The 25,562-nt window shown below is 41.7% G+C and overlaps 1 protein-coding gene across 1 annotated transcript in view; it reads left to right on the top strand.

The window, feature by feature from the left end:
* Nucleotides 1-25,188, top strand: part of LOC308316057 (uncharacterized protein) — a 27,251-nt gene extending 2,063 nt beyond the window's left edge. Inside the window, exons 2-6 of the mRNA XM_080764403.1 lie at nt 18,025-18,175; nt 19,804-19,871; nt 20,101-20,210; nt 21,668-21,759; nt 22,499-25,188. Of these exons, the coding sequence (XP_080620529.1) occupies nt 18,025-18,175; nt 19,804-19,871; nt 20,101-20,210; nt 21,668-21,759; nt 22,499-22,929 (852 nt within the window). The 3' untranslated portion in view covers nt 22,930-25,188. The remainder of the gene's footprint in view (nt 1-18,024; nt 18,176-19,803; nt 19,872-20,100; nt 20,211-21,667; nt 21,760-22,498) is intronic.
* Nucleotides 25,189-25,562: the final 374 nt, after the last annotated feature.

Here is a 25,562-nt window from a genome sequence, read left to right as displayed (position 1 = left end):
AATTAAGTAATGCAAATGTTTAACATAATTTAACTCTTGAGAGTGTAAAATGAAAATGTGGTAATGACTTAACGACATAGGCATGGGTTAGCCTAATGCTTACTCGCAACGTGTGGAATTGTGACAGCTGCACTGTCCAGGTGTCCAGACTGAGACACTTCGTTCAGACCACGTGGGAATGTGTCTCAAAATCTGATAAGCAAAAATAATTGTCCTTTTCTTCCTGTTCAGACTTGATAAAACCATTCTGATAAAATCTGGATAGGCCCAACATCTGGCTCACGCTGCCGGTCTAAACATAAGACAGACTTAGTAGCCTACATAGTAAGTTGTTATAGGTTTGCAGTTCCATTAGTTTATAGTTATGTTGTATTGACTTTATGTTTTCAATTTCAGTGGGCAAGTGCATGGGCTTGCTTGTGGAGTTTTGTAATTTGTCAATTGCTGCTCTGGAATCAACGTGCATAATTAAAGACTAGAACTGGAAAACACGAAACAGCTGAAAAAAGGGTGGGATTAGTTCTTTAAAAACCAATCTGACCTCCATCAGATGCCAGGGAGATGATTCAGTTTGGGGAAAAGATGGGAGTGAGAGAGAGGACAGCCATAAAGGAGGTAGTGTTGTAGTTACATAGATTAGAAGTGACTGTCCAATTACAGCACTAGAAAACCTGTCTGCTCATGTCAGCAGACTCAGCAACCCCCACCTCCCCGGCCACTACCCTCTCCACCCCATGTCTCTGTCTCTCTGTCCCTCTCTCCATCGATCTCTGTGCGTGAGTGCGTGCATGCGTGCTTGCGTACACACACTACTTGTGTATTGTGTAATGGGACAAGAGAGTGGGTGGAGGTGTTTAACTCTTTATGGGGACATGACGTTTACTGGAATGTCTTTGTTCAACAGATTGACATGTCAGTTTTTGTTTTGTTTTTAGGATTTAAAGTTTAACATTTAAACATACTTGATGCAGCTCCAATACAACAAGAAGATATTCAATCAATCATCTTCTTTTACTATGCAAACACATTTAGAACTATACTGTACCTTAGACCACAAGTATGCAAATAATCATATAGACCCCCTTAGAACATTTATTAAAAGGTGTCAATTAATTTAAATATGTGATGACAATTGCAAATAATATTTACTAATAGAACAACACATCATGTATTTAATTACTATAATAATTAGATTAAAGACTTAAACCCTAGCCTAACCCTATTCTGGGGTGAGGGAGCTACAATTTTTTTTAACATTTTGTAGTTTCTACAAAATGTATTACATATACTGTATATCACATACGTGAAATGTGTCCTCTGCATTTATACCCTTCTATAGCCTAATCACTAGGAACAGCATAGGCGGATAGGATTTACCATTGGGCTAGGGCTTTTTTAAAATATATATACGGCAATTTTTTTCCGGCCGAGCGTCCGAAATACACCACACAGCCCAGGGGGGGGCCTGAAATTTTGTCTAGCCCGGGGGCCCTATAGGGAGGATAAATCCGGCCCTGAGGAGCAGTGAGCACTAAGCCATTATTTGATGCTTGGGGAGCAATTAGGGGTAAAGAGTCTTGCTCAGGGACACACATCAACACATTGCTCCACCTCCTGAGCCACACAGTACAGCTGCCCCAGCATACATTGAGTAGCCTACTTAAAATTTGAGTAGCTAACTTCTGCCACCACTGGTTGTTTGGGAACTGGAATGTTCCCGGTTCGGTTATTAAAGATTTCAGAAAATGCATTGAGGGTGAACCCTCATTTTTCGAATGCAGTCACAGATGCAGACAATAATGCAGACATTAAAACCACCAATAAAAGAAGAAACACAATTAAAAAGTAGCAGCGATAAAGACAAAAATAAAACTGTGTAGGCATTAGTAAATAGAATAATAACTCAATAAGAACACTACAAAAACATGCTCAAAGCACAGTTATACATTTACTCAATAAAATGGGAACTCAAACCTTGGAATTGACTCATGTATTAATGAGGTCAATTTAATGTTGTTCTTGAAGCGTATTCCAACTATGTGGGGCACGGTAACAGTATATTCCCAATGCCTTTTTCTTTGATTCAATTCGATGTGATGTGATTTTGTTTTCACAGAACAGCCACAGTATACAATGCTTGGGTCCAGTGGTGTAAAGTAACAAAGTACATACTCAATAATAATAATAATAATAATAAATATAGGTGTAAGCAGCTATAAGACGGAGTCAAGTCCAAAAAGAAAAAAGCTGTACGCAATACACACAATGAGCTATATAAACATTGATTACAATTTACAATTTAGGCATTTAGCAGACGCTCTTAATCCAGAGCGATTTACATTAAGCAAGAACAAAAAAGCATGGGAATACATCACATAAAAAGCATTCATCATGAAACATGCGTAAGCTAAGAACGTAACAGTGGAATATCTATGAAACTATACTATACTATGCTATACATATGTACTATGACGTGCTATGACTACATACAATGCAATTATAGTGCTGTCTACATAACATGCTATAAGTCTGTATCAAATGCTATTTAAGTCTACAGAAATGCTATCTAAGGGGGTAGGGTAAGTGCTATGGGCCATGATGGAGTCTGAAAAGGTGGGTTTTCAGACTACGGCGGAAGATTGGGAGTAATGCTGCAGTTCTGACTGCAATGGGAAGTGCATTCCACAGTTTTGGAGCCAGAAGGGAGAAGAGTTTGGGACGTGTGGAGCGTTGTCCCGGCGTTTTTATTGAGGGTACTTCCAGCTTCCCTGCGTTGGCTGATTTGAGTATGCGGGAGGGTTTGTAGGGTTCAATCATACTTGCAAGATATGGAGGAGCCGTTGCTTTGAATGCCAGCATCAGAGTTTTGTATTCGGTGCGGGCAGCCAGTGGAGGAGCGGAGCAGGGAGAATTTTGGCTGGTTGAAGACCAAGCGAGCTGCGGCATTTTTCTTACGTCATCGTTGAGAGTACATGGTGTGTATATGTATGACTAGCTCTCAATGATGACGTAAGAGAAATGGTCATCTGTGTAATCTGGTCCCAGCAATTTGATTAGCAGTATACTGTGGTTACTTTGTGCCAAAAAGTGACAGCCGTCAACCATTTTTTTGGGTATGCAACAAAATCAGCAAATCTGTGCCTGGTTTGCTGGGACCAGATTACACAGATGACCATTTTTCTTACGTCATCATTGAGAGCTAGTCATACATATACACACCACGTACTCTGGTATACAGAAGTATACATATACATACTATACTATATAGAGTATGTAGTTGTAATTTGATTAGCAGTATACTGTGGTTACTTGGTGCCAAGAAGTGACAGCCGTCAACCATTTTTTTGGGTATGCAAGAAAAGCAGCAAATTTGTGCCTGGTTTGCTGGGACCAGATTACACAGATGTCCATTTTTCTTACGTCATCATTGAGAGCTAGTCATACATATACACACACCACGTACTCTGGTATACATACGTGTACATATACATATACTATATAGAGTATGTAGTTGTAATTTGATTAGCAGTATACTGTGGTTACTTGGTGCCAAAAAGTGACAGCCGTCAACCATTTTTTTGTGTATGCAAATCTGTGCCTGGTTTGCTGGGACCAGATTACACAGATGACCATTTTTCTTACGTCATCGTTGAGAGCTGGGACCAGAGTACATGGTGTGTATATGTATGACTAGCTCTCAATGATGACGTAAGAGAAATGGTCATCTGTGTAATCTGGTCCCAGCAAACCAGGCACAGATTTGCTTACACAGAAAAGTGGTTGACGGCTGTCACGTTGAAGAGACCGGGAGAAATTATTACTTGCGCGCTCTGCTTGCGCAAGTAAAAAGAAAAAGGTGATCTTTAGGACTGATTGTCCACAATGTTATTTACATATAATCCAAACAGATTTGTGTATTCTGCATTGGTGATAACAATGTAACGACACAGGTGTGGGTGATGCTTAATTGCGACCAAAGGTCGCAGTTAACTATGAAATCCTGCGTTCTCTATCACTCAAAATCCCCATACATGGGGAAAGCCCCCATATATTGTGCCCAGGTCTCGTGACATCACTATGACATCATCAGGGATGATAGTAAAATTCCCATATATGGGGAAATCCCCCATATATTGTGCCCAGGTCTCATGACCTCACTATGACCTCAACAGGGACGATAGTAAATCAAATCATAGTAAATGCGAACTGCTGTGTCAGAACCTGTTCTGACATTCCATATGTTGATCCTTCCCCATCCATCCCTCCTCTTTGATGTCTCCCTTTTGACTGATACCTGTCCATTTAAACTCTAGATGGACGTGCCCCAAAGTTATTTGTGCAGCCTCGCCTGGCAGCCGGTGAAAACTAGAGTTCTCAACAGGACGGAAATTAAAGGCCCCGCCCTACATGTGCCCTCATCAAACCGTGTACACTCAAGACACTGCCACCGCTGCCACCCTTAGATTATCCATATATGGATCTGACCTGTTCTGACATTCCATATGTTGATCTGACCTCATCAAACCCTGTACACTCAAGACACGCTCCATATGGCCATATTGATGCTGAATTGCAGACCAGGGTTTAGACTGGTGGTTATCAAGTGCTCCTTGAGGGGGTTCCAAGTGGACATTTACAGGTCTGTAACTGAGAGTGTACGAACAGAACCGTACACTCTCAGAGACCTTTTCCAACAGAGTTGAAACTGTTGTTTCCACTTAAAAGTTTGTTCGGAACTGGAACCAAAAAAGGTTCCAATAATCTAGAACAGAACCACGTCTAGAACCAAAGTTGTTTTGGTGGAAAAGGGGCCTCAGAGATATGGCAATTATTGAAATAAAATGTTGGTACCAAACACTCCGAACAGGTGAGTGGACATCAGCTTTTCATTGCTTTGCTTCTGTCAGAAAGCAACCACAATGTCCCTGGAGAGGAATTTCCAATAAACCGCTGTTGCCAGGCAACAAATCCATTTCCAGCCAGGCACAGGCAGCAAGAATTTACTCTAATATTGTTTAATAATAACATCCAGAAATTAATAACAGCAGCGGCGGAGACTCATAATGTCCCTCTGACCCATATAGTGAGTGGAATTAATCCTGTGGTCTGTGGTCGGAGCCAATTCTACACAAGATTAACAGCAGACAACGTGAGCTAATTACTGAGTAAATCGGACGGCTAATGACAAGTTCTCACACTGCATTCATACACTCTCCATCACCACAGAACTGACGACGGAGTACGTAGTATAGGAACAGCGGCCGCACATTCTTGAGGCTGCTGAAAATGCATCACAATATTTACAATTTAGGCATTTAGCAGACGCTCTTAATCCAGAGCGATTTACAATAAGCAATTAAGGTTAACACAAGGTAATACATCAAATGCATAGAAATAGCCATCTACTGTAGGATCAGCATCTATTCTATATCATCAGTCTGAACAGTATAATGTTAAAAAAAAAGAATCACACCCGTGTGAACCGAGTGGTGCAACTCCCCTCTCTCCCCCTACAAGCTACAAGCTCATATAGCGCACCACCGAGTGGCGTGCTACGAGCTTGTAGGTCTGCTATTTTCTTAAAATATATATTTCAGAGCAAATATTTTTGAGTGGTGCAACCACTCCAAGGAACAGCAATGTCCGTGTTCACGTATGTGTTGTTCCCCTATGTGTTCGCCTATGTGACGTTAATGAGCACCAGTATATGACTATGAGTACCAGTAGGGCCGCTGTTGTGCCAGAAACAGAGAGAGGGATAGTGCTGCACTGTTACCTGCTAATGAGAGAGAGAGAGAGAGAGAGAGAGAGAGAGAGAGAGGTGGGGGGGTTGCACCACTCAGTTCACACGGGTGTGATTTTTAACTAAAATATTGGCTTCTGGGTGGGTCCCTGGAACTACATATTTTGAGATGGGGGTCCGTGGCCCAATATGAGATAATTCTGGTGGTCCTTGACATGAAAAAGGTTGAGCACCACTGACATAGAAACATGGGTTTTCTCAAAACCTTTAGGATTTAGAAGACTTTTTTTTAATCGACATCAGTCCAAAATGGGTTAAGGAGTGGTAGTGCATGGTGGGCCACTTGGAGACACGTAGTTAGTTAAGCACGATTCAGACGTTTAGCTAGAGCAGGCATCTCAAAGTGGGTGCATGGCGAAAGTCCAGTGATGCCTCAGAATACTTTGATTTGAAATATATCAATATCACTTTAAGTTTAACCACTTAGACCCTCTTGGTAAAATGAACCTGAGTGAAACTGTACTTGGTATACGTTCTTTTTCAGCCCACAACACACAAAGTCTCTTCACCAAAAATAGCATATCTACAATCTCACAAAGTCACGTGAGCTTGTAGATCGGCTATTTTTGGTGAATGTATAAAGTTAGTATAAAGTCATGTTCAGTCTGTCTATTAAACAAATACTCTCCAGGTTTCCTTGTGACATACTGTATCTTTGGGGGAAAGATTTACATATTATGTACTGTTAATATGACAAAAGGTGCTGAATTACATTGTTACTTTATAGTATAAAGTAACAATGTAATTCAGGGGCTCCGTGGATGAAAATGTTATTTACAGGGGTGACCTCAGCCAAAAATGTTCTCTGTTATACAGAGAGACGTGCAAAGTGCAAAATCGGAGCGAATGGCATGAACTGTACTCAGCAAACAACAGGTCCAGTTAGTAGAGTGCAAAGAAAACAAGTATGTGCTACAACGTAACTGGGATACCAGGTAAACATCAAACCTAGCATCTGTCTAAGCTAAATCCTATAGCAAAATAACATACATATAGCATGTAATGGATAACTTAAAGAAAATATACTTTTCTCCATAAAAAAAAGGGCAAAAAGTAGTGACATGAGGAATAAGGCGTGCCGGGGGTTGAGGTATCCTTACTCAGTCCTCCTGACTCATTCCATATCGCTCGGAAGCCAGTAGGGAGAAGACTGAAAGAGTCATGCTTGGAGCATTACCCAGGGTGTTGTTTCAGAGAAGAGTGCGAGTATCATGGGTGTATATAGGGCTGGCTCATATGCCCTGAAGTTAAGGGAGACATATGCCTTTGATTGCCTTGTAGGTCATCGCCAGTGTTTTGAATAGGCTCTATGCACAGCATGCCGTATTGGAAAGAAATCGAGCCTCCCTACTTCATCAGTTACTTACTGATTCAGTGCAGTACATAGTGGTTCTCAAACTCTTTAATTTCAAGGACCGCCGTAATTCTGAGAGTGTACAAATGGAACCAAATGGACCCGTTTGTATACTCTCAGAGTAGCACACTCTGGAACCCCTCAGGAATATGAGTGTATACCTGCACCATACTTTGAGACCCACTCCGTCTGGGCAGACTTGAGTGTCGAGCCGCGGACCGAAGAAGCTGTCTTTTACGTCATTTCCGAGTTTTTAGACAGCTGGTGGATGGAAAAGAAGCTCCACCCCCGCAGCTGACTGACGCGACGGACAGATTCCCGGAAACGCTCTCCTCAGCTTCATTTCCATCCACCAGCTGTCTAAAAACTTGGAAATGACGTAAAACACAGCTATACTTCTGTCGGCGGCTCGACGCTCAAGTCTGCCCAGACGGTCTGTGTAGCAGAGTGTTTCCAGTGAACCAACATGCACATCGTCACCCAGCTGACTCCAGAATGGAACACTACCTTAACCCCTACATGGCCAATGACGTTCTTTGCGTGGTAAATCAACAAATCCCTCGTGGCCAAGTGACGATTTTTAGACTTTTATTTTTTATGTAATCTACCAAAAACCGGTCGAAATCCGCGCGATCGTGCACTATCGTACTAATAAGCATTTTAATACACCTTGGCTTCACTGTTCACTGAAACCAAGGTGTACTAAAATGCTTATAAGTAAACGATGGAACATGCTAGAATCATAATTATTTTTTCATTGTAAAGTACAGACATGCAGCTTGAAAATGAGACATTTTGTGACATTGTGGTCATATCGCACATATTTATATTGTCATTCAAAAAGTCGCGAAATCTGGCCCAATGCACAATAAGATGTTATTAAGATTATCCAGTAAGAGGGTTAATTTGCATCATTGGTAACACGTGACATATGGAAGTAAGGAAGAGCCCAATTTGTTTTGCTTTGCATAACTACAGCCTTTTGAATGAAACTGAAAGCCAGTGAAGGGATCGAGCACAGAATTGAGGGGAGCGTGAAATGTTTTGGGAGATGGTTGAAGTCCATGGCATGCCGCAGCATTCTGCATCAGTTGTAGGGGTTTGAGTGATCATACAGTCCAAATAACAATTTGGCACGGAAAGGTTTGAGAACTGCTGGAAGGCCTATGTAGATACGGTCTAATTAAGGTCTTATTTTCTTGACGTGAACAATTTGGAACAAAATATGATTTTTTCTTAAAGTCTGCATTACTTTATACATATGACCCAGTGTGCTCCTGTTTACATTACAGTAGGCTATCTATCTAGCCAGCAGTGTGCGTCTGTTTTTATTCAGCAACTTGTGTTCCTTGAAACTATATGGAGAAATGCTCAGCTGTGTGGCAGCTAGTGGGTGTAGCCTCTAGCCATTTGCATGTTCTAACTGCAAACAGCTTTCACTACTCAAAAGTTTTTATTGTCTTTCAAGTTCAATTGGGCCTCATGCGCCAACCATTCTTAAGAAGTTCTTAAGCGGAAATTTGTTCTTAGACCCACTTAGGACGTTTTTAAGAAGGTTTTGGGATCCCTCAATATTTTCTTAGCTGTGATTTGTTCGTAGGTAAGAACAGAATCTACGCACACTGTGGAGCACTCTTAGGGTGCCTTTTTTGTTCTTAAGTGCAATCTTAAAACACACAGGAAAAACAGCGCCCTCTGTATAATGCTCAAAGTTTGGTCTGAGGACCTCAAGGGGTCCTTGAGGAAGTTACAGGCAGTCCACGGCAAAATATTGAACATTTTACCACTTTAATCCCATTTTATACTTAAAATAGCCAATCTACAAGCTCACAAACGCATCCCATTACTGCCCATGTTGAGCTTGTAGATCGGCTATTTCGATAAATCTTCAAAACATTTCGCTAGCAGAAAATATTTTCATATGGGGGTCTGCAGAATGCATGTCAATTTGGGGGTCCTTGACATGAAAATGTTTGAAAACCACTGGTTTAGAGTTTACAACCCAACCCAAACAAACTCACCACACCCTTCACATAACCCCCACCCCACCCGCCATCACCCCCCCCCCCCCCCCAGACAACCCCACCCCATATACCGACAGCCACCACCTCCATTTTCCTGTAAGCTTCCTACCTGCAAGCCCCCCTATCCAATTTCCTCACCATTACATACTGTACCAAGCAGTTGCTGCCTTAAAGCCCCTCCATATCCACCCTCCAGTGCTAAAATGTTTTATATCCACTACTACCCACTACTTCTGAACATGACATATGGATAATTTGCCAATTTCAGCAAATTTACATTGATGTCTAGTGGTGAAAGTTGACTATTGTGAGATAAATAATAAAATATATTCATGAATATTGGAAAAAATGAAAATTTCTGTTCACTTCAGTACCCCCACAGTAGGCCTACTATTGATTTGTAATGTTTGGAGTCTGGTGTTCCACCATATTTAGACTTTAGTTTAGGTATTCTTGACTTTATTTCTGTGTGTGAACACCTGTGTGCTGCAATCACACACAGGTGTGACTGCAGGCAAGGCCAAGGAGTCATGCAAAACCTGCACCCACCTGGGTGAACAGGTAGGAAAGTGAATTCCCAATACCTAATATGGGATTGGTGGGGCGGTTCCCTATGGTAATTAGCAGAGATGGGCAAAATACATTGAAAATGTATTTTGATACAAAATACATTGAAAATGTATTTTGATACAAAATACAAATACTGGGTCAAAAAATGTATCTAAATACAAAATACATCTTCCATCCCAGCGAAATTCATATTACAAAATACAAAAAAGTATTTCAAATACGTATTTGAAATACATGTATTTCAAATACTGCCCATCTCTGATGGGCAAAAAACATTGAAAATGTATTTTGATACAAAATACAAATACTAGGTCAAAAAATGTATCTAAATACAAAATACATCTCATTTCTTCCATCCCAGCGAAATACAAATTACAAAATACAAAAAAGTATTTCAAATACTGCCCATCTCTGGTAATTAGGATGCTAATTAGGATATGTGGAGCGTCTACCTATGATCATTTGAATGAACTGGCACACCCCTTCAAGTTACGATGATTTGGATTCATCATCATAAGAACATGCTTACGAACAATTCTGCCTACTTAAGAACGTTTCATGAATCTGACTTCTCTTAGGAATTCACTTAAGAAGAAATGTAAGAGGAAAAGTTAGGAACTTATTGGCGCATGAGGCCCACTGTCTCTTTACTGTATAGCCTACAAAATATGCTTTTGAAGATGCCCCTGTGTCTCAGAGGAGTTTCCTATTGCTGTATGCTTTTACCTTTGAATCCAAGGCAAACAGTAAAACAGTGAACTATTTAGACTTAGACAAGACACATATTTCCACTCAAATTAAAGTTGATTCAACTCAAAAGCTATCACAACGTTTAGTGGTTTTGAAGGTTAGCTTCTTGAATGCCATACTATAAAATCCCATCATACTACTTATATTATAAAATGCAGAAAACGGTCCATTCATGTCCATGTCTGATCCTTCTAATTCAGTGGTTCTCAAAGTGGGGTGCAGGGACCTTGGAGATTCCAAAAGGACCCTTGCATGTGTCCATTTGGGTCCACAGTACAGACCCATTTGTTTCCATTTGTCTCTTCTGGTGCGCTGTCCTCATAAAACACAACAAACGACGACAAGCTGAGGGTCTTTCTCAGAATGACAAGGTCAATGTGTTATTTTATTTCTCCGTATGCCTTAAGTTTACGAAACATTCAGCTAGCCAGACTTCGTCAGTGTTTGCCACACACTGACGAAAGCTGGATAGCTGCAAGGTTTATAAAACATAATGGAGAAATAAAATAACACATTGACCGTGTCTTTCTGAGTGTGACCCATAAGCTTGTTTGTGGTTGTTTGTGAAATTAAACAAGTTTGAAAACCACTGTTAAAGGACGTCTTCAACCATTTTCAACCCATCTTCATATAATCTGTCCTCTACTAATGCTCGTGATAAAATGGTACCATTTTTTCTACTCTGTCTATGTCTCAGAGGAGGTTTGTGACAGTTCAGAAACCCGCCTACCAGTGACATCATCAATAGGTGCGTTAAAAAAGGCTTCCATTATAGGATGCTAACATTCCAGGAACAGAACGCCTGCTGTTTCTATTCGCTTGATTTCCCATCGATGAAGGCACTGGAAGGCAGGTTTCTGAACTGTTCACCGCTCTCCTTTGAGATTAGTGTGTAACTATTGGTACCAAATTATAATGACCATTACATGAAGATAGGTTGAAAATGGCTAAAGTCGTCCTTTAAAGGACAATTCCGGACTACCGATGCCCAGTGGTAGAGGCAAAGAAAAAAGGAAAAACACCCCGAGCGCACCTCATCTCTCCGACGGTGCACCGCGGGTTTATAGCTAAATCGCGTATTTTTATCGTTTGACAATTATTATTTTGTTTGTTTGTTGACATCTGTCTTTAATGTCGGAGAGTGTCGACAGAGTTTTGTCCAAAATGGGCTTCCATGGCGAAAGGCCAATAAATCCCTCCTCCCTGCTCAGAGCATGCAGCGTGCTATATTGATTGATTGAAATATGTATTAACAGTTTGCAGAATTACAGTACAAAGTCAAAGTCGTACGATTTGTCACACAAGTTACCACAGTGAAATTTGTTCTCCACATTTGACCCATCTCTTGGAGCGGTGAGCCGCAGCCAAGGAGCGGTGAGCTGCAGCCGTGCAGCGCTCGGGAATCATTTGATTAGTAGATTTGACCACCCAATCCAACCCATTGATGATGAGTGTCAAGCAGGGAGGCATTGGGTCCCATTTTTACAGTCTTTGGTATGACCCGGCCGGGGATCGAACCCCAACCTCCCAGTTTCAGGGCGGACACTCTAACCACAAGGCCACTGAGCTTTTGCATTTCAAGCTGAGCTTTTGCATTTCAAGCACAAACTCAATACAAAGACTGTTAACTGAGTGTCGACCCAATTAAGCATTACACTTGTTTATAAGAGGGTCCACCTTGTTCATTTCATCAAAACATTTAGAGACGTACAAATAGACACTTCTATATAGTCAAAGAACAGAACAGGAATTCATCATAAAGGAGGTAAAAAGGGAAAAGAAACATATACAGTGAGGGGAAAAGGGGTGGGGGGGGATTCAGATTTTACGGGGGGCAGTTTCGAATTGCAGCCGTCCGCAGGTGCCCTTTGAGAGCGGTTTTGAAGGAGTCAAGGGATTTGCATGTCTTAATGACTGTTGGTATGGCGTTCCACATTTTGGTGGCATAGGAGCGAAAATAATTTAGTCCCTTGTTTGTGTCGAATCTGGGTTGTACATGGTTCGTTGCACTCACGCTATAGACAAGGAGTTGTTTTTTCCTTGATATAACATCAGAATTCTGTGAGAAAACGGCTAGTCCAGAATTCTCCTTTAACGAATCCATATATCTCCCCAATTGGTTGGCCAGGCCATCTGAACTTGCACATGGGCATTGAGCCATTATGGCACATTTGTTGTTTTCACGTTTTAATAAATCAAATCTGTTTATTGTGGGTGGAATATTTTGTGGGAGTGACAGGCCAGGGTTCACTGAACAACATGGGGTCTTTCTCCTCATGAGAGACCCTTGGTACACTCAAACAGCTGTGGTTCTCAATCTTTTCAAGTCGTGAACCCCACAATGTATTTGAACTGGGGACATGACTTGGCACTTGGAATGTAGGAGTTGATGCATTACATTTTGTTTGACTCGTTTGACAGATACATTTTACAGTAGAGCTTTTCATTGATTGTAATTAGATTAGTATAGCTGGCTTAAATATGTTGTTAATTTCTACTTAAATATTTACAATAAATGAAAAGCTCTTCTGCAAAAGTCTGTTTTCGCTTCAAGTCCTCAACTTGCGATATTACAGAGTATGATTACAGTAACTAGATTACAGTTGCTACTAGATTATCTGTCGCTCTGGATTCAATGGATTCAAAAGATATTTTACAATCTGGGAACAGCACATGAATGTCAAAATTATTTTTCTCTATCAGTGGTGATTTACTCAACGCAGTTGAGTTGAGCAACACAGGAGAGACTGTTGAGAAACAACACAGACAGAGAAAAATACACAGAGCACATTGTTTTCAAGACCTGCACAGATAGATAGATAGATAGATAGATAGATAGATAGATAGATAGATAGATAGATAGATAGATAGATAGATAGATAGATAGATTTGTGAACAAAATATCTGGTTCTGCGTGGAAGAGGAGACATGGATAAGCGATGAATGAATGCACTTGTAGTGCGTGCGTGCATGCACGCGGGGTGTGTGTATGTGTCTCAGCAGTATAGCAGCCCCATTGGGACATTTCCACAGTTCTGTTTGTTTTCTGCTCTCTGCTGGAAAGGGAAGGGGAGAGACAGAGAGAGAGAGAGAGAGAGAGAGAGAGAGAGAGAGAGAGAGAGAGAGAGAGAGAGAGAGAGAGAGAGAGAGAGAGAGAGAGAGAGAGAGAGAGAGAGAGAGAGAGAGAGAGAATTGAGGGGTCAAAGTGTGCATGACAGAGAGGAAATGAGGCAGATTGTTGGGGGGGTAGGGGGGTAGAATATCATAGCTGTTCGGCAGAAACCTTTTTTATGGTATTTTTGAGCGGTGCACACCTCTCCAATGAAGGGCTGTGTGTGTCTCTATGTTTTGTCTGTTGAGATTACAACCCATTGACCCCTGCAGATGCCATGGGGTTGCATTCGGGTCGCAGACGCACACTGTTGAGCACTGAGCAGCGCACGCACGCACGCACGCGCTAGCGCGTTGCTGCATCTATTTTCACTACTTTTAAATGTTATGTTAAAAAATTATAAAAAAGGTAATGGTTTTGGTGACAATTCGGGGTGGAAACCTCATATGTTACTTTTCAAGATTCGAAAAATAAATGATAACAAAAGTAGCAGATCTACAAGCTCGAAACGCTGCGCTACTTCAAGTAGGGTGTTAATCCATTTTGGGCAGGAACCCCTTTTGGTGTATAGAAAGAACATGCGTTGACTAAAATCACAATAATGGACTTACGACGACACCATCATAGATCACTAAAGAAAACAATAAATACATAATGAATAGATACATACAGCAATATTCTAGCTTGCCCATCAGCCAGTCAAGGACTGGACAAATTTAATTTCCCTTGGGATTTTGTTCCAGTCCTCCACCGCCGCATATTTAAATGAGCTTCTGCCTACCTTATTTTTTAGGTTTGGTAGTTTAAGATCAGCTATACACTCGAGCTACGAGTGTAGCTCTATCAGACCTACAAGCTCTGATAGAGCTTGTATAGGTCTGCTATTTTTGAAAAATCGTGAAAATGTGGCACAAATCTTTTTGAATATATATTCTTTCAGAGCGAACGTTTTTAACTTATATTTTTGCTTCTGAGGGGTCCCTGGAACAGCACAAAAACAATAGTATGATTCAATCACACTAATTAGAAGACATTTCTAGAATCGTTCCCAGGTCTAAATGGGTTAATTTACGGACAAAAAACCCCCAAAAAGTTAGAATATGGAGATAGGAGGTTGATGCAGTGATGATATAGTATAGAGTTACATTGCTGCTAGGCTGGTGGTGTTACATCACATCTCATAACTCTCTGCTCCAACAGACCTGAACACACTCCAGATCTGTGGGGGTCAAACAGAAAATAGATCAGCCGGTCCACTGTTGAGAAATACTGGAAAATCCCTACAAAATCTCCAGAAAAAAATATTTATATATATTAAGTCCAGAATGAAGCCATCCAGGATCCTGGTGAATCATGACCATTAAACCTTTGATTCTGTGAAGAAAATAAAAAGAAAACCGTTAAAAGGGTATTTATTAAATGTAGTATATCATATAATGAAATATTAAATTATATTCTTTTCACAGGATTAAAGGTTTTATGGTCATGATTCACTGCAGGATCTTGGATGGCTTGATTCTATAGGCCTAAAATAATTGATATAAATCATTTTGTAAATGGGAAAAATGAATGGCCAATTTGGCAATTTCCCACTGCTATGCCCTATACACCAAACACCTTGTTGCCGGCGAATGTTTCCCCAGAATAGGGAACATAAGGAATCCTGAGGGTCCCTGGTAATCAGTGGGTTTAAGATGTGTTTTGGACCCAAAAGCAGGGTGAGTCAATGCTTCTAAAAGGGGTTTTAATGAACAATTGGTGACCAAACAGAACAGAGTAAACAATGTGTTTTTAAGGCCTCCACATTGATCATGAATCAATCTGGCTCGATTGTCAAAAGCCGAACTGTATGGATATCCCAAATCAGCAGCCATTAAAATTGGTAATTTCATGCACCTGATCATACATTTGGACTCATACATCGGGCACCGCTGACCCGAGAGTACACACGAAAGGAGCGAACGGAGCACAGAAAAACACAGTTTGCAGGTGTGATAGTTGTGATAGTTCACTCGGCAGGTTGATTAAAGGATTTCAAATGACCCTGACAATTAAGCAGGGCAGATAACACAGGACAGGCGAGGACAGGACAGGACAGGACAGGACAGGACAAGTCGCAAGCACATGCACGCACTCGCGAGCGCGATCACAGACAGGTTCAGGGTCCTTCTATTGTCTGAGGGTGTAACGCTGTCCAGATGTTTGGAGACCTCAGCCTGAGGGGACTTACACAGAATAATACAAAATACACATGATATTACACTATACAGAGTAATACTATACATATACAGCAAACAGAGTGACACTAAATACAGTACACTCGGTATAGGAGAGATGGGACAAGAGTAGAGGGAATGAAAGAAACACATTGAGAGAGAGACAGAGACAGAGACACACAGAGAAAGAGAGAGAGGAATGTGAACGAGACACCAGAATATTGTTTGTACAGAATCACGAGTGACTTAACTAATAAACACACGCATGTAGCGCACACACCCACCCGCCCGCACACACACACACACACACACACACACACACACACACACACACACACACACATGCAGTGAGTCAGGGTGTTTTGCTACACAATAGCTTGTGTTGCTGTATCCTATAGCAACCATGATTCAAACCACAGGGCCGGAGTTGAGTGCAGGTACAAGTAAACAAACATTGACCTATAACGACCAAATTAAATTAAATGTGTTTTTTCACACTTTTAGAGTATATCAGTCACCAATCCACGTTTATGTATTTCTTTATGTCATAAAGGTCACATTTAGTGCCAAACACAAACACACTCAGTGATTACATCAGCAAGCCCTTATGAATAATTACGAGGTCATGGTTTCATTCACCTGAGTTCATTCACCATAGTTCCTCCAAATGCAGGTGTTTCCAATTATAGAGTTCTGCTAGTCTGTAAATCTAATTCACAATGACGGCTGGACCATGCATTGCTCGTTTTAAACATAAACAGTGTACTAAAATATGTATCTGAAAACGTTTTAGGTGGAAAAACAGGCAATAACTGTGCCTCAAGCAGCAATGCCTGCCACTGTCTCTCCTGAGAGACAAAACAGCTGTGCTGGGTGAGCTAGTGCGTGTCTCATCGATCCCATAGCCCGAGGGGATGGGATAATCATGATATTGCTATTGTGGTTGGTTGAGGCATAACATATGCCATCGTTTTCACTTAGCAAAAAAGCCATTTCATTTTATAGCATCAACACTGAAGTGCGTGTAGCAGCAGCTGAGTGTTTCAGAGCCTCTTCTTGAAGGCCAATAGCCTAGCCCTTTTATGCTAGTGGTTGGATGTTTGGCCTTCCCGCGTGGGAGACCCGTGTAGTGTAGCAGAGCTCAGAGCCCCTGTCTGATGACTAGAAGCCTAATATCGTTAATGCATAAGGAAGGCGTTATGATTCTACACTGTCAAATAGGTCTATACATCTATTTTAAGATAGCGTCTTAAATAAAAGTTGTGTAAATGTGGTATATATCACGTTGTGTCAAGTGTATGTAGATGAAAATAATAGCTCTGCCCTCAGACCCTTGGGTTTCTAACAATGTGGCCCCCTGAACAATTTTGCGAAGTGTGGGTCATGACTCATGACCGAACGATAAGGTTGCGGAAACAAGCAGCCGAAATGAGCTGTGATCACCCTTAGAGATAGGGTGAGAAGTGTGTGTGTGTGTGTGTGTGTGTGTGTGTGTGTGTGTGTGTGTGTGTGTGTGTGTGTGTGTGTGATGTTGATGAGGACAGTAGAGAAGTGACCATTTTGGAAGTGGCATGTACATTTGACCACAGTCTGGAAGAGGCATTCCTTACCAAGGTGCTTAACCCATTTAGACCTGGGAACGATTCTACAAAATGTCTTCTAAATCTTACCAGTTTTGTCAGTGGTTCGCAAACATTTTCATGTCAAGGACCCCCAAAAATATATGTAATTGGCCGCCGACCCTCATCTGAAAATATGTTATTCCAGGAACTCCCCCCAGAAGCAAAGATTTGAGTTAAAAATGTTCGGTCTGAACATTTTTCACGATAAAAAAAAATAGCAGACCTACAAGCTCGTAGTGCGGCAAGCTCATAGCGCGGCACTCGGTGCCGCGCTATGAGCTTTTTTTTTCAATAGTGCTTCAAACACCAAATCACACTGACACAAAAGCCTCTGCCCGGGCTCTGGACAGGGCACAAATTAGCCTATTGATCACACCTGATCACCCCCAGATCTCCATATTATTGATTGCCAATACATTTCTACTTTTACTCAAGTAGATTTTGAATTCAGAATTTTTGCTTTTAACAGAGTATTTCTACATTGTAGTATTGATACTTTTACTTAGAAATGTGAATACTTTCATTTCAACCATGGCTGTTGTGTCTAACATGTTGATTGTCTCATCTGTGTAGAGATGGGACCCCAGTTTGAAGGTGATAGCAGAGGGCTACGCTGCTAAGTGTGTCTGGAACCACAACCCAGAGCTGGAGGAGACCGGAGAGAACCTGTTTGCCAACACCGGTCCTCTGGACCTCAGGGAGGCTCTGGAGAAATGGTTCTTCGGTGTGTACAACTGCATACCTCTTGTCTTCAGCTTCTTAGAATTGTATTCTAACTGTATTAATAGCTCAGATAAAAAATCTGAGCTATTAATACAGGCTTTTATTTCCGTTCGCGTTCGGCTCAAAAAATGAAAGCCTGCATGGGGGAACGAGAGACATGTCCTGGTCTAGGAGAGTATAGAGTGGGAGTGGACTACAGTGCAGAGTTGCTTTCCTGGCGAGGGGAGGGGCGGAGCGGGGCAGGGGTGGGGGCTCAGATCGGTGAACCAATGGTTGCTCCTTTGCGCGCCCACCCATCTAGACCAGAAAACAGGCTGGATAGGCCAGGCTATAGTAACAATAATGACTATGAGTCTGACATACAAATAATGCAGTCTGTTTGTTATGTAATAAGAGGATTAAATTTGTGTTTTGACTGAGGCAAGTGTAGACCTGACGTAGGCCTGACTCACACGTGCACAACAGATTGATGTATAGCTGATGCATGAGACTTATTTACTGATGCAAGCTCGCAATTCATTTCCAATGGGAGTCATATGGTTTGACACAACATTTGTGTTGTAGGCTAGATGCGAATGTGTGAGTCAGGCCTTAGGCCAAATTATTTCTGGAGTAACTGACCTGCGCCAGATTTAGCCAGTTGAGTACTACAGACGAAAAACTGTTTAAGTCCACACTAATTATCCATAATGTATAAAAAATGATGGATAAGGGGTCAGGACAACGAGGACTTTTCGTGGAGGGGTCAGAATAAAATTTGGACTTAAACTGTTTTTCGTCTGTAGTACTCAATTGTTTTGGCCTAAAATTGGCCTAAATCACATTGTCTTTGACTTTATTGGCAACATAAAATGGCCTAGGTCATACTTGACATTGGCCATACTGCAGGGTGGGAACGATGATATGATATTTTCAATAAGGTCAATGATACAGGCGTGGCCGCAGTGTCATGAATAACTGATTTAGGCAAATCTTTCCTCAAAATTGACTTCGGCCATTATTTTAAGAAGCTGATGTTGTGCAAGCTCAGAAACAAATAACCACGTAACCTAATGCAACATGACGTAATGCTAGTCTACAGTCCTAACTAACCTAAGATAAGTAGATAACATTAAGCTATACATTGCATAATCTAATGTACCATTACCACACATAACATAACCTAATGCAATGTTATACATAAAAAAATAAAAAAATAAACCTGATCTCTAGGATTCATCAGTACAGTATGTCCGTACACATTGTCCATGGCAAAGACTTGGTCTTGTCCGTGGCAAATTTGAGATGTTCTTTTTTACACACCATATGGTTTTATTTGTATCATATCAGTTACTGAATGTCAAGTTTCCAGGCTTTATTTAAAATGTGACACTGATTTACTATATGACACTATGGCATATATATTTTGACAAAAATGTCCACCATAAGCCAGCATGGCGATGTCCCCTGCACACAACACAAGATATTATGTAACCTTTACATGGCTACCTTATCTGTACACACAGATTTGGATTTGGGGTGTTAAAGATTTGATTAATCAAACTTATATTTCTCATGGCTTGTGATATCATCTGTGGTTTGAATTAATGATCTGATCTAATGTCATATCTCCTGTCTTATACCCTGCAGAGAATCTAGTATATGATTACAACAACAACAGCTGTCCCGAGGACAAGATGTGTGGACACTACACACAGGTCAGACACACTTACGCAAGTTCTACAAGTTCACAATGCATTGCAGCTTGATGCATTAGTGAACTTGTAGATTTTCATTGTGCAGCACCGGCGTGCAACTATGTTTAAGTCAAGCTTAAATTCAGACAACAATTATATACATAATACATATTGTACAAGTGCGTGTGCGCGCATGCATGCGTGTGTGTGTGTGTGTGTGTGTGTGTGTGTGTGTGTGTGTGTGTTACAGATGGTATGGGCAGACACACACAGAGTAGGCTGTGCCTGGCATCTGTGTAACACAATGGACGGCCTGGATTTTGAGAGAGCAAACTTCCTCGTTTGCAACTACTATCCTGCGTGAGTATTAACCCAATTTGGGGCGGGAACCCATTTTGGTGTTAGCATTATGTCATGCTTTAGCTATTGAAAAATAGCAGATCTACAAGCTCGTGGCGCGCTACGAGCTTGTAGATCTGCTATTTTTTTAAACTGTCAGGATTTAAGATCAAGGTCAGAATGGGTTAATCACAGACTGTAATCAAAAAATGGATTATGGGAACCCATTGGGTTCTACTGACCCATTTCAAAGCCAAATTCAAATCTACCATCTTGGAACTTCCGGTCCGGAAAGCAACCAGAAACTATCGCTATTGGCTGGAAGGGCATGCAAGGGCGGGGCTTCACTCAGTAGAGCCAGTAGGAGGCCTAGAAGCATCAAAGTCATATAGTGACATGTCACGCTGGGAAAGACCTATACGCTGTAGACGCTATCATTTTTTGGGGGTAGAAGTTGGCGGAAGTAACGCAAATGACGTTGATGCTTTACAAATCAGTTTACATTCTCCGTGAATGAAACGGTCGGAAAAATATCGTGTCCGGGGGAATTACATCCGACGGATGTTCCGGACCGATACTTCCGCCCATAGCGTAGGTTTAGGTTGTGACCAGGCTTTTCTCTTCGCAGATGAGTAAAGCTGGGACCGAGGCTAGTCACATGTGGGTATCACATAAATGGTTGTGGCACGCATTCTCAATGTGCGTTGTTCCCGACCAGATATAGTAAGAGAGTGTTGACATGTACGCTTTGATCTCGCCGCAAAGCGGGGTGCTATGGGCTATAGTTCAAAATATTGGAACTATCCCATTGAGATAGAATGAGCACTTCCGCATTCCATTACTACAATGGGAGTCAACGCTATAGTGTCGCCACTCTCTTACTATATTACTCTGTTCCCGACATGCCTCGTTCCCGAGTTGGTCACGCCCGTGTATTAATTCACCCACTGATTGTAATATCTGATGTAATTTGTGGTAATGGGTACCGCACTGGCCGTATAGGACTTATTTTCAGATTCAAAGATTTATAGCGCTAATATCTTAATCCCTCGTGGCCTCTCTCTCCTCCCACTTTGTGCAGAATGTGTCATTTCTCACTGTAGCTCGTGTCAAAAGTGACCATGACATATTGAACCACTTAAACCCTAGTTGACCGCCGGTACCTCAGGGGTCTTCTATAGGTCTGTTCCTTTTTTGAGGGGCGCTATAGCCCCTCCAATGCATGGCTTTTGAAATGACGTCATATGGCAACCAAGTCTATGGACTAGAGTTTGTTTAGAGCACTTTTAACAGAAAAGGTTTGCCAGCCAAGTCTACAGACTTTTGTTTAGGGCAGTAACGGATGACGTGAGACGTCATGTGGCCAATATAAATATGTGTGTGTGTGTGTGTGTGTGTGTGTGTGTGTGTGTGTGTGTGTGTGTGTGTGTGTGTGTGTGTGCGTGCGTGCGTGCGTGCGTGCGTGCGTGTCCGTCCAGAGGGAACTTTGATGACGAGAGGCCATATGTAGAAGGAGATTGGTGTTCCAGCTGCCCTGAGAACCTCCAGAAATGTGAAAACAATCTCTGTGGTACGACTAACTCTCCCCCCCCTCCCCCCCTCTCTCTCTCTCCCTCCCTCTCTGTCTCTCTCTCTCTCCCTCTCTCTCTCTCTCTATATATCCCCCCCCTCTCTCTCTCTCTCTCTCTCTCTCTCTCTCATGCTCTGATGAAGGCTCTCAGCCCAAACGCGTAAAGTGTTAAAGTTATCGGTGGTGTGCCAATAAAACAAACGTGCAAACTGGGTATTGGTTTTAGCACTCCACAAAGACACATTGTTGAGGCACACCCTTTTTTCGAACTCTCTCTCTCTCTCTCTCTCTCTGTGTGTCTTTGTCTCTGTCTCTCTCTCCATCTAAAATGTTAGGGAGGGGACTATAGTGGAGAAAAGATCCAGTAGAACTAAGACAAGTCATTTTATGCTTAGTTGTCTGCAGGTGTGTCACTGTCACTCTCCGACATTATTTCAGCACACATCTGAGTATAAATCAGGCATAATTTAGTCGACTAAAATAAAATTTGGTCGAGTAAAAATACATTTTAGTCTCTAAAATACATTTGTACTAAATGTACTAAAATACATTTTAGTCGATCAACTGTACTGGACAAAAATCTCATGGTGGGCCATTTAGTAAACGAAAAAACTAAAACATTTCAGTTGACCAAAATATGACTAAAACTAAATGGAAATATATTCAAAACACTGTGACTACAACAAAAAATCTAGATTTGCCGTCTAAACGACTGCTTCCCTAATTCATGCCATTTCAGTGGTCGACAGCGTGGAAGATATGGAGGACGACGACGACGATGATGAGGGCGATGCCGTGACCGACGAAGGGGTCGTCACACCTCCGCCCACGACCCCCCCACCCGCTACGCCCGAGTCATCCCCCGAGGCCTCTCCCGACACCCCTCCGCCTCACCCTGGTGCCCCTGGCACCCAACCCCCCGCCTCTCCCGACACGCCCGCACCGGAAGGAGAGGAACAGGAGCTCACCGAGAAGGAATTGGACCAAATAGCGAGTGATACAAAGGGAGAGAGGGCAGGAGAGAGCGACAGGAAGAGAGAGATGGAGACCAATAGAGAGAAGGAGATGACGAGGATAAGTGTGACGACTGGTGCAGCTTCGAGTTTGAGATCAACCGTTTTCCAACTGGTTTTAGTCTTTCTGACTGTAGGGCTGATAGTAAGAGAGTAGAGGAGAGGAGAGGGGAGGAGAAGAGAGAGTTGGAGATGGGAGGAGAGGGTTGGAGAGGAGAGGAGAGGATCCAACAGGAGAAATTCTATTTTCAGCTTCATCCCGCTGATGACTGCTGAGGATTGGTTCAGAGAGTGAGGAGAGGAGAGGAGAGGGGTTCATCCGACAGGAGAAATTCTATTTTCAGCTTCATCCCGCTGATGACTGCTCCAGATGGTTCTGATGAGCGCTCGGGGATACAGTGTCGTGCTCGTGGACAACCTCGACATAAAGGAATGGAACCATTGGACCTTGTGATTCCCATTCAGCCTTTATGGCCGCAGGAGATGAGAGGAGTAACTTCGATCTCTGACTGTGAGCATTGACTGCTCACATTTTGTCTTCACTCGTTTGACTGGAAGTTGTGCATTTCAACGTCTTCATCTCATCTATTAATGCCTTTGTTAATGATTACCCTCTTATAATATGATCTATTGGTTACTATTAGTCACTTAGTATTCACATACATTGTTCATGTTTGTCTTAATTTGCTGGGAACACCAGGTGGGTGGGGTTACGTCACAGAGTGCCAGGTTATATGAACGAATTTGATGAATACTGTTGTATGAATGGATTTCAATATTGTCCTGTCCTTGTCTAAACATTGTCCTGTGTTTAAAACCCCACCCAATAGGCAAATATTATATATATATAAAAAACATTAAATAACAAAATTAAACAAATAGTTTAATCGATCAAATCGATCAAAACTCTCTGAGTTATGTTGAACTAAGTTCACGATATGGGAGTAAATATATACTATTGTTTCTCAATGTTTAAGGGTCCACATTTGTAACTCTGAGTTAAAATGACACCGACATGATTTGAGAGTAAACTGGAAAAGATCTCTGCCAGGTCGGGTTGTTGGCTACCTACCATATCGGGCCTCAAAACTTTCAATGAAGTCAATCATAGCCAATTGGATGGAAAATCTGACTGATACGTCTTGATCACATGACTGAAATAATGCGTACCGATGTGTGTGAGTTTTTGGAGCAGCCAGCAAGCAGGGCCGGTTCTAGGCATAGGCGAACTAGGCGGTCGCCTAGGGCCTCAACCACTGAGGGGGCCTCGTCACAGGGAGAAGATTTTTTTTTTTTTCATGTATCCCCTATCCCTTACATGGGCTACTGGCCACATGTGGCCCCCACCTAGCTCCTTAATTTTGATCTCAAAGTGCACCAGATTGAAGCATTTTCATGGCAAATTTACAAAATTTTCTGGATGAAAATTTTTAGCAAACTGACACAGGCAATTAACCAGGATAAGGCGCCGATACTGTGATGCAGCATATTTAATAAGGCCTAGTCAGAAATCTGTTTTGATTAAAATTATTATAATTTTTCCTGTGCCTGGGGGTGTGCTGCTGACCTTCGACTGTCCGGTCTGGCGGAGATCGCCTACCAATTGAGAACCATTGGTCTATTATTACCCTCCACATCTAAATCTGTTGATATCATCTCATATTAACGATGCAATGACACTGTACTGGACTGTTCTTTATGTTATTAGTCTCTCAAGACAGGCTGTTTTCTCACACTGTTTCCATAACATCGTCTCTGTCGGCCGTGTCGGATGGAAAGCGCTCACATCTCCAAAACTGTTACTTTTCAGTATTCAAATCAAATGTTAGAAAATAGCAAAATTAACAGATTGTCGCTGCGTTTCGCGGTGTTTCGAGCCTGTAGATATGCTATATTTGTATGCTTTTGTGTGACGCTGTAGTGTTATCAAGTAGGCCGTTAATTTAACGAAAACACAAAAACACAAAAAGTTAAAATATGGAGATGAGAGATTTCTGCCCGTCAGCAATGATATATGCTTCCACCTAAACCGTATCAGCCTGTGGAACGGAAGCCCAAAACATCTGTAGAAACCAAAGCAGATGTCCGACCTTCCCCCACTGCAGTCATGTAAATAATACGTCCCACAGTAAACCAAGGCAGTCGAAGCCTATCTAGCCTGCAGCTTAGCAGAAATGGAAATTCGAAAATATAGTTTAAAAAATATGTTTTCTTGGAGCGAAAATGACAAACAGATGACCAAACAGTTTCCCCGATGCAACCTTTCGCGAGGTGTCTAGTTACAGACTCCCTGTAGCACTTGAAGATTGCGGAAGAGTTGTCTGGATTGAGAGACTATACTGTATTATTGTCATTCATGTAAATCTCTTTCATGGAATTTCCAATACGATATAGTAAAAGTCATTATTAAATAAGAGCCATGTGTTTAAAAAAGAATGACTTTGTTTCCATGCACACCTAATCTCTCTTACAGTTTTATTCGGGATAGCCTACCATTTATTTTATTTTATTATTTAAAATATGTATATTTTTTAGTTACTGTATCCCTCCCTAGAAAACCATTGTGTTTGCACAGACGCCCGACAGTGGTAAATGGTGCATTTACATAGGGCTTTTATTATAATTATTAGGAGTTCAGTGTCTTGCTCACAAGGGAGCCCAGGATCGAACTGGGAACCTCATCCGGCTGATCTACCAGCCACTACCCCTGAACCACTGCCGCCCCATTTTTTTTTTTATATCAAAAGTCCATAAACTCAAATTTGAATTACTTCCTTTGAACGAAAACGT

This window comes from Protomyctophum bolini, assembly GCF_963924005.1.
Source record: "Protomyctophum bolini genome assembly, chromosome: 5".
In the NCBI taxonomy this organism is placed as follows: domain Eukaryota; kingdom Metazoa; phylum Chordata; class Actinopteri; order Myctophiformes; family Myctophidae; genus Protomyctophum; species Protomyctophum bolini.
This window is presented reverse-complemented; position numbering and strand designations above follow the sequence as displayed.